The 10,844-nt window shown below is 40.9% G+C and overlaps 1 protein-coding gene across 1 annotated transcript; it reads left to right on the forward strand.

Moving 5' to 3' along the window:
* The first annotated feature begins 579 nt into the window (after positions 1-579).
* On the forward strand, positions 580-10,452 carry LOC308123538 (uncharacterized protein). The gene is made up of 5 exons (XM_080486068.1): positions 580-616; positions 795-812; positions 1,402-1,451; positions 6,157-7,770; positions 10,186-10,452. The coding sequence occupies exons 3-4, from the start codon at positions 1,444-1,446 to the stop codon at positions 7,757-7,759; spliced, it is 1,611 nt and encodes a 536-aa protein (XP_080342194.1). The 5' UTR covers positions 580-616; positions 795-812; positions 1,402-1,443; the 3' UTR covers positions 7,760-7,770; positions 10,186-10,452.
* The last annotated feature ends 392 nt before the right edge of the window (positions 10,453-10,844 follow it).

A 10,844-nucleotide genomic window follows, 5' to 3' on the forward strand; every position in this document is an offset into this window, starting at 1 on the left:
AATCTGTCAGCTCTTTAGAAGCTTCCACAACGGAGCAAAAGACTTTCTAACTTCTCTTTTTCTATTTCATTCACACCATCACAAACCTCTGACAGCTGTTTTCTTCTTCTTCACCTGATGGACAATCATCTCGTTATTTATCATCCAGAAGCTTCATTGTTCCCTCAAACCTCCAACTGACATTAATCCTATTGATTGTTGTATTTTTCATGTTTCTATATTTTCTTCTCTCATCTTATTTCCTTTGTTTGTTCATTATTTATGCTTCTTGTTTTCCTTCTTTCTCTGTCGCTCTGTGATCTCAGTCTACTGAATGATACCATCTCTAACTGGAACTGTGTGTTTGTTTCCTGCTGCAAACCACACATGATTTCCTCTGTGTGTGTGTGTGTGTCCTTCTTGTAATCTCTGAATTTCTGCGAAATCACATGACCTCCAGTTCGTTAGTTTCAGTTTTGTTTAGAAGTGTGTGTGTGTGTGTGTGTGTGTGTGTGTGTGTGTGTGTGTGTGTGTGTGTGTGTGTGTGTGTGTGTGTGTGTGTGTGTGTGTGTGTGTGCGCGCATATAAAGGCTTGGAGCGTTCAGACTATAGATCATCCTCATCACAGCAGGAGCAGGTGAGTCTCTCTAAATCTCCCAGGTTTTTATTACAAAAATGACCTTTCTAAAATAAAACCCAATGATTAGAATCCTTGTAACCACGGAAACCAGATCCAACAATTCATTGAAGAACATTGAATTAAAACAATATTAAAGTGTCATGTTCTCCCATTGTGCACGCTTTTCTTCCCACAGTCTCTCAACCTGTTGGACGTAAGTAGGCTTCTATAAATATCCTGTAAGACAAGACGACTTTAGAAGTTTATAAGATTTCATTATCAGACTGCTCTTATCTCTCTAAGGTTATATATTGTGTTGTATTGTGGTTTGTTTTTACCCATTTCAATCCTTTAATTTGAATGTTATCTTTTTTACTTATTGGTGAACAGTGAAACATTGAGCACTCGTCTTGTTTTTTTCTCTTGGCTTTCTCTGTCACTCGACCAAATATCTGCCTGTCTGGTTTGTTGTGTGTATTTTCTCGTTATGATATGCTGAATCCATCACAAAACCTACAAAACAAATCTACCCACAGCTACAAATAAAATGACCTGAATTATTATTATTATTATTGTTGTTGTTGTTATTGCTATTATTGTTATTATTAGTAGTAATAATAACAAGAAGTATACTTCAAACGGAGACTTGATTTCTTCACAGTGTCTCTATTATGTGGATGAAATCAACAGAAAACGACAGTTTTATGACAACAAACGGGTTAATCCTGCTTGATATTAGGTCTCTGAGCTGTGATTGGTCAGATTCATGTCTCATCCCATCCTTCTTCTTCTTTTCTTTACAGCAATCTGACTTCATTGACGCATCACTGCATCACATTGTCACCATGGCAAAGTGAGTATCCTGACCGTAAATGATGCACACAACAAACGTGAAAACAAAATGTAAATAACAGAAAAGTAAACCACATAGTAGTGCCCCATTATGTCATAATGGTGCAACATGTAATACTGTCATACATTTTGAACTCATTATGTAATAAAGCCACATTTTGAAATAACATTCTTCAATGTATTTTCTAATAAACTTTGCCACATTTTGCAATAACTTGTTACATGTTGCAACAGTTATTACAACATGCAGGTTAAATGATAAAACGCACTCAGTGGCACTTACATTCTGCTTTGATTTCTTCAAGGAAATAGAAATGTCTGGTAGAAATACTGCATGGCTTTAACTTTAAAAATCGACCAGCCACAATGACTAGTGATCTAAAAAGTTGAACCTGATTTAGAGCTCTGGAGTCTGCCTTTGTTCTGTTGGCAATACATGAGCAAAAGCAAAGAGTGACATATAATTCTAGTCCAACTGAAACTTAATTTTTACTTATTATTAAACATAAAGGGCTCATTTATTACATAATGCACCAAATTATTACGCTTTCTTAAAAAAAAGTGGAAAACCCAGATTTTGTAATAACGATTGCAGTATGTAACGTTATGACAAAATGGGGCAAAGTTTATTACTACATTCATGAATTTTAGTACAAAATGTGACATTATTACATAATGAGTTGAAAATGTATTACATTATTACATATTGCACCATGATTATGTAATGCGGTGTTACAAACATACATTTAAACATGTTGTGCCTTCTTGAGTAGAACTCAAATGTTCTTTTCTTAATAAATAATTTCAGTATTTTATTCTTTAATTTTAGTGTTGATGCACACATGGTCACATTTTAAATGACTCCTCGAATACTGGTTTAAATTACTACATAAAGTAGCTACTGAAGGAATATTTTTTTTAATTTAATAGCTTATTTCAATTTAAATACTAAAATACAAATCAAAGTGAGGAGCAATCATAGCAGATGTGCATATCCGCCTTTTCATTCTGAATTATGGTTTTATATTTCATTTTTAGCTGCTTCTAATTCAGCTTTCTCTTGTTGGATTGCACCTAAATGAACTTCAGATTTGGTCAAGGTTCACATACTGAGAGTTGATTGAACTAATTCAGATCAGCTGTTCTGGAATCAGAAATTCAGAGGGTACATCCTAATAGCCCCTCCTATCTCCTTTCCTCTCCACTTCTCCTTAACTCCGGAACCTCATCGGAGCATTCAGGTAAACTCACAATGACTCAAAGCAGATCTTGTTATGTTACCAATGCAATAATATTCCTTGAACAAGTTTAAATAATCTAAAACCCAGATCCCAACTATGAATTTTATGAATGTTGTAAAACCAACACAGTAAAGTAAAGTTTCCGCTGCACCTGCAGTCTTCCTCAGAGCATCATCTGGCGTGTGATGACGTGTCGGTCTTTATCAGGTGACCGGCCTCATTTAGAAAAGAACTCATACATATTCAAACCTTGTGATATTTGACATTATATCAATGGTTAGAAGGGGAACGTGTTAGAAATGCGCTTTTGTAGTCAATGTAGGGCTAAAGATTCCATTGAACTCCTCCAAGCATTTTCTGTGACTGAGGAGAAACACCAGCAACAATAAACAGGCCATAAAACAGCAGGGAGCAGGCCAAAGACCCCAGGAAGTCTCCAACCCCCCAGGTTGGCAACCAATGATAATGGTCGAACCTGACCCAGACACCACAGGGGTCCAAAAGTCAACTTGGTGAAGCTCCTTTCCAACCACCGTTCTCATCCCAGCCACCGAGAGGGACACATATCACTGCTGCCTCGGGACAGTAAAGAGAGCACCAAGTAGGTCCAAAGGACAGAACCGCCAGCCCGCTGGACAAGCAGGACACAGTTTGGAGTACTTCTTCTTTCATATTTCCTTTTTTTGGGGGATTCTGGAGACCCAAGCCAGCGTCTCCTCTCCCACCTTTAGCTGCCTCGCTGTCCACTCCTGCAGCTGAAGCCAGGCCTCTGAATTTAGGACGCTGATTTCAGACCAGTTACCGCAGCCTCACAGAACCGCACAGCACCACCAGACAGAAAGAGCTTTTTCTGGGCAGAAATTGTTAGATTAGCGTGACGCTAACATGCAATGTGTTTCAATGTGCCGCTGAGAAGGCCGCAGCATATCATATGTTTGTGTACGTGCTTTCACGCGCATCAACCAAGTCTGGGACTCGGGTTTTCCACCTCAGAACCAGAGGTCCAAGTGAGCTCCAGGCCAACTGGGAGCTCTGTGTGGAGAACCGGGTTGCAGAATCAAACCTCGCCAGAATTCTCTCTTTCCCTTCTCTCCCCCTTCTCTCTCTCTCTCGCCCCCTCTTTCACTAACCTGAGTCTGCGCAGCCCCTGCACTCCTGTTATCTGATCCAGATAAGTCCATACACATAACCACATTTAGCACCCGAACTGCTAACTTGTGCCGCTAACGACAGATCACCAGAGTTCTTACTGCATGTTCCGACATCCAGTTAGAACTCCGGCTCAGAACCGGACTGACGGAGTCGTCCGGTCATCACGTGACCTCGGAAAGCGTCCCCCAATCGCCACGGTAACGCTACTCCGCAGAGCACAACCTGACCACCATTTTGGCTCTTTGAAACCACATCAGAGCTGCCCTCTTGGGTGACGATCCCAACTCATCCACCACCTGGTGGACGTTTGAAGTCATTACACCCATCACCCTCATCACTCCAGACCACACACACACACACACTCTTTGTACATAGTGTTTGCTGTTTAATAGATTAGATCTCCGTGTTAGATGTCGTTTACTACTTGAATGTGTTGATTTATGAGATGATTTCAGAATTATTTATGAATTAATGCATTTTGTTGATAAACGCCTGTTAGCTGAATTGAAGGATTCTTGGTGATTATTGTGTATTTATTGTTGACAATTCACTGGTTTGTTACAGTCTGTGCTTGGATCTCACACCTTACCTTTTATTTAAGATTGTTATATTTTTAAACTGAAATATTAACTAACTTAAATAAACCATTTTACAAACGAGACTGATATTTTGGTATTAGCTATTTCCAGTTTATCTGGTGGTGCACAAATTTATTATTAATAGATAAATAACTAATTTATTCTAATTAATAATTTTTCATTATTAAATATATTTTTGATAATTTATTGACTTTTAAGTAATTACTCAATTACTTTAGGAGTTGTTAATGAGTAAATGACCGTTTACTTCCATTAATAATTTAAAATTTTCCTAAATTACGTCCAGTGATGTATTACTTTCAGTAATCGATTAATCACAGTAATTTAATGCTAATAACCAACCATAAATCCCAACATATCCATTCAGAAATTTGTGGTTATTTCCCCATGGCTGATGTCATTCACCTTCACTGCCAGCGGATTATTATTACGCCACCGAGTGTGCCCGACAGTCACAACAACATGATCGCCTTTCCTTAACTCCTGAGAGAGAGAGAGAGAGAGAGGGCACTCTGAGGGCAACTCTATCAGAAGCCAATTTGTAGATGAGTCTATGAATGTCTTGAGTAATAGAATCAACACATCTTCATGAAAGTTGAGTAGATCTGTACAGAGCATGATGTTTAACTATTTAATGCTCAGTAGTTAGTTACCACGTTTCTTCAGTGCCTTTGAAGTCAGTTTGTTGCCCAGGCCAGAGGAAGCTGGGGGTTCCTTGGTTTGCCTTGAGGTCAGAGAGGGGGGAGGGGTCTGGGCCCCCTGAGGTGATCTCTTACAACCAGATGTTGACTAACTTGCATGATTTTAATATAATTTTTTCTCACTTCAGTTTTTATTGATTTCTCTCATTTTTCCAAAACAAACAGACAAAACAGAGACGTTTATCCTGAACAAATATAATTGCGGTTTACATAACGACAGAAATAGGAGATATAAGAAAAAGAATGAACAAAAGATAAAGAAGGGAAAGGAAAAAGAAAGAGGAAAAAAGGGTAATATCCTGTTGGGAGCTTCATTCTATTTTGTCCGTTCTTTGGAACAGTTTTCATCTTCTGTGTTGATTAGCCTTTCAGTTGTCTATCGCTATTCTGGTTCCTGAAAAAAGTAAATTCCTTCCACTTATCTTCTGCTTGTGGTTCTTGTAGTCGATGTGTCAGTATTTCCATTGTTTAGATTTCTTGCATCATGTCTGTCCATTGTTCCGGGTTGGTAGATCCACTTTACCCCAAATCCTTGTTATAGCCTTTTTTCCAGCTATTAGTAATATTTTATGATTTTAATATCATGCTTATAGAAGATCACCTATGTTTGGTGAATCTCGAAAAAGTATACATGGTAAGTCGTAAACATTTTGAGGAATCTGTATTGACTTTCAAAGTGTCAGAGAAACATCCAGAAGGGGGCAGTGTGTCTGTGGGCACTGATAAGTCTATGATGAGCCCATCTGGGCTTGAATCCCATCATTCTAACCACCATGATGCAGCACAGTCGAGGTTTGAGGATCTGACAGGACGTAAAAGTCTTAAAGGTTTTGTAGCCCCTGTCGGTGTTGTGTGTTTTGTTGATCTTTTGGGTTCTGTAGGCTTGGAGGTCTTGCCAGTCTTGCAGGTCTTGTAGGTCTTGCAGGCCTTGTGGGTCTTGCAGGTCACAATGTGCAGCATGTGAATTAAAGTCTGAGTGACAAATTGGTTTTCTGTTTTTTTCCCCCCTGTAGCATCACCAACATCTCATCCAAATACCGAGAACTGGTCTCCAGAAGCACGCTGGTCTCAGGAGGACGTCCCAACATCTACCAGCTGAAACCTAAGAAGGAGGAGTTCGGCACTCTGACCAGAATGACTGTTGGAGAGACAAACGGGAACAGGCCCAATAAAACCATCCTGCTGGTTGGTGAAACAGGAACTGGAAAGTCAGCACTGATCAACGCTCTGTTCAACCACAGCATGGGAGTGACATGGGAGGATGAAGTCTGGTTTGAGCTGGTGGAGGAGGGCTCCAATCAGAGCACGAGTCAGACCTCAGATGTTATCGTTTACCAGATTTTTGGCTACGAAGATAAAGCTCCACCCTACTCTCTGACCGTCATCGATACTCCTGGATACGGAGACACCAGGGGGATTGAACGTGATGTCCTCATCAGTGACAGACTGCTGGACGTGTTTCGAGTGCAGGACGGCGTGCGCAGTGTTGATGCGGTGGGTCTGGTGCTGAAGTCCAGTGAGTGTCGCCTGAGCGACCGGTTGTCGTATACCTTCAACTCAATAATGTCTCTGTTTGGAAAAGACATGGAGAGAAACATCGTGGCTCTGCTGACCTACTCAGACGGAGGCCCACCCAAAAATGCTCTTAATGCTCTTGAAGAAGCCAAAATCAAATGTGCAAGAAACAAGAAGAACCAGCCAACTTACTTCCTGTTTAACAACCAGCAGAAAATGGAGAGAACGGAGGAAGATGAATTCGTTTTGAAATTTGCGTGGGAAATCAACAAGAGAGGGATTGACCAGTTTACTGCCTTCTTAGAGAAAACACCTCCTCAGGAACTGGAGGAAACCGTGAATGTCCTGAATGAACGCATCCGTCTGACAGCCTGCATCCAAAACCTGCAAAATCGCATCCTTCTGATAGAGCTGAAGAAGAAGGAGATCCAGCAGAAGAAGGAAGCTGTGAAACAATTTGAAGACGAGACAAAGAAGAATGAGAGCTATGAAGTTACAGTGGACCAGCCGTACAAAGTAAAAGAGAACATTCCTGGAGGCTGGGGCTTTTTTAGCTATTTAGGAGCTACCTGCTGCAAAAGCTGCGAGGAGACGTGTCACTATCCAGGATGCACTGTGGCCTGGAGTGCAAAACAGTGTGTGGTGATGAAAAATGGCCATTGCACTGTTTGCAGCGGAAAGTGTCCAGCATCATCTCATGTCAAAGACACATGGCAATACATCGTTAAGACAAGGAAACTTACACAAACCAAAACACAGATGAAAGAGGAGTATGAGAAGAACAAGTCGGCCAAAGCTAAAGAGTCAAACCTGTTGCAGATACTGGAAGACGAAGAGAGGAGGATGATCGAGGTGAAGCGGCAGCTGGAGGACGAAGCCTACGAATATGTGGTAAATCTGGAGCAGATCGCCCTCAACGTCGACTCAGTGTCCACCTACGTCCACTACCACTTCTTGATCGAGAAAATGTCAGAGAGAGGAGACCAGGAGAAGGTCCAGAAACTGAAGAAGATGAAACGTCAAGTGGAGGAAGGAAACAAATCAGCAGTAGACTACGTGTGGGGTAAAATGAAGAGCTTCACACCATTTAGGAAGAAGTGACAAGAGTATTGGTGAGTATTCAGTCTGAGAGAGGAGCTATGGGCTTCAACTGTTCACTGATGTTCTGTAGGTATGAAGAGAAGAAAGGTGTGTGCTATAGAAGCACTGAGTTGTATGTACAATATATGCATGATAAAGAGACGGGGGGCAGAGAGAAAGGATCAGGGATCAGTGCAGACTAAAGCGAGCTGGAAGAGATGAAAAACATCTGGAACTGTTCAGTTCAGTTTTTGTAAAATAACAACTGCAGACTCACGTTTCAAACTGAGGCAGGAAACTAAAAGAGTCAGTCTTGAAGCTGAACGAGTTTTTCCTCAAGCTGAAGGCGTTGGTCCTGAATCTAAAGAAGTTAGTTCTAAGGCTGAAGGAGTTAGTCTTGACGCTGGGTGAGTTAGTGCTGGAGCTGGAGAATTTAGTCCTGAAGATGATGGAGATAATCCTGTAACTAAATAAGTTCAGACTGAAGCTAAATGACTTACAGTATACGGGATCAGTCTCGTGCCAAAAACACAAGCGCAGAATAATTGTAATCGCGCACAGTTAGACCACTTTCTACGCTCGCTGCCTCTATCTGTCGCTCGCTGTGACACCTGTGATCTCTCCACGCAGTGATGTTGAGTTTTAGCACTTTGGGGGCGGGCACTGCAAAGACGGCCTCGTAATCCCCTCTCCTTTTTGATTGGCCACTTTAAACGTCACTGTTTCCTGGTCATAAAATGAATGACATACTATCAATAGAATTAATGATTAGGGTTTTAATATTACTTTTTTCTAATATTTACATTTCTGTGAACAACCCAGATTAAGAAAAATTAGGCGCTGACCAGACCAAAAACAAACTTTCCTAGCTCCATACATTGGTCCCAGTATAAAATCAAATGAAATCTGAGAGATAACTGTGTAAGACTAAAGGCTGATTCATCCTCCATAAGAACAGGAAGAAAGTTCGGCACTCCGGGGTCCTGCCAAACAAAATGACCCAATTTTCTTCGTCCATCTCCATCTGGCCAAAGAAATATGGTTCGGCTGTGCCGACCATCCAGGCGAAAGCACTGCCGAAACTTCTGCGCTGCCGTGTGCTGCGCATGCATGTTCCAGCTCACTAATAATTATTAGTCCTATTTTAATCTTGTTTAGCTTGTAACCTTGCTACTGTATGAGCTTATTAATAGGTCAGTGAGTGGGCTTACGTGATGCACCTGAACGCATCACTCAGCTCCTGCAGTTAAAACCAGACCAAAATCGCGGCTCAGACTTAAACTTTCTCTTTTATTACTGAAACAGTTCACAGAAATGTATTACGGAAAACATTGAAGCGAGATATAAGCTGTGCAGCTGAAAAGTTAAAATGCTGCTTCACAGATGTGTGCCTGCCGTGAGGGGGCGTGGCCTGCAACTTCAACAGATTCTTCTTGGAGTATGAACTCTCCTGCCGAAAAGTAATTTTTTTTCGGCAGCTGGCTGCCGTCACAGCCAAACATTTCTTCTTGTTCTTATGCGTTCTTATGGGAGTCTACAGGGGCCTTTACTTGCTGAGCTTTGATAGCCTCGACTGAAGAGGTGAAGAGTGTCAGTGGATTATCCCAGCCAGTGATCACCGCTTCCGTAAACAAACCCTTCACATGCCCACCTGGAGAGAACAGCGAAAGGAGGCGAAGAAGGCGAAGAAGGCATAAAACCAGAGCAACAGTGCCCCCATGTGGCAGCTGAGCTGCAGGGTGTGACAATAGGCTGTTCATCTGTCAGACAAAAAAGCACTGCAATAATTAGCATAACAGTATTTATATTTTCTCCATAGTGATACTTCTACCTCCTCAGACACTACACTACACTGCAATGGTTCAATATCAATCTTCATACTCTCCCAACAAGATAAATCTCATGACATGTTGAAAACAACTATGACAGCAGAGCGTCTGTGGTGCTGAAACCACTCCTGCTCCGAAGATTGACATGAAAGTAGGAGCAATGTTCTGAGCTTTCCTTTGCTGAAGATCTGGCAGCTCAGGTGTTGGTCTCCTATCTTTTAAAATCTGCTGTTTTTCCTCAAAAGCAAGTTGTGAAAATGTCTTTATCGTCTCGAGCGCTGCCATCCTGCCTGTTAACCCACCAACTGGCAAGAGAATGTATAGAATTATTCTACAGAATAGAATAGAATGCTTTATTTCATTATATCAACTATATAATTATAGTTGATATCATGAAATTGCAGATGCTTCCCCCATTCATGCAAAGTGAGAAAACTGGATCTGTGTGGTAATGGTGACGGATAGATCATCTACAATGTTATTGTCTGTACAGGACAAGAGTGGAAAAAAAAACCTAAAACTTAAGTATTTTGGCTGTAATCAAATATTTTTTAAAAACTTATATTTCTTTTTATGTTGTTTTAAATGAAAGAAGTGACTCGGTTTTATTTTCAACAGGACTTCACCTGAGTAAAGCTGTCGGATGTGAAAGCAGCTATGAAGTGAGGAATAAAAATGTACCTTCTCAACATTATATACCTTCTGTACTTTCTATGCCTTCTGGGGCCCCAATGCGCAAATATTTGCTGGGTGTGGGTTTGGGGGTTGGTGGACGGTGTGTGTAAGGTGTGTGTCACTTGTTAAGTAATGTAATCTATCACAAAATGAAATACCTGATTACTTTTGGATTGCTTTAATACTGAACTTATAAATAAAGATGACAGTAAAAGAGATTTGTTGCTCAGTGTTTTTCTTTGCAGAACCATTGTATTTGAACGGGGACTGAAAACTCAGACAATTCTTCAATCGGGTGTTGGAGGGGGCTGGTCCTGTTTGTGTCATCACCTCAAGGAAGTGAGTAAAGGGTAGAGGGGTGAAAAAACAATCTTCTTCCTGTTCTACAACCAAGACTTGCTCTTATGGTTCCCACACTTTCATGCAGAGTTTGACTCATAACTTTTCCCAAAGTCCCCATAAAATGCAGACAATTTATTGACTTATTTCCAACTTTTTCAACGCAGATCAAACTTTCTTACCACAGTGGAGGGATTTGGACTGCCAATATCCCAAAAGTGTCCACACAGTAATCAATCAAAGTAGTTAATAAATAGATCATA

Source organism: Lipophrys pholis (assembly GCF_963383615.2).
Source record: "Lipophrys pholis genome assembly, chromosome: 18".
NCBI lineage: Eukaryota > Metazoa > Chordata > Actinopteri > Blenniiformes > Blenniidae > Lipophrys > Lipophrys pholis.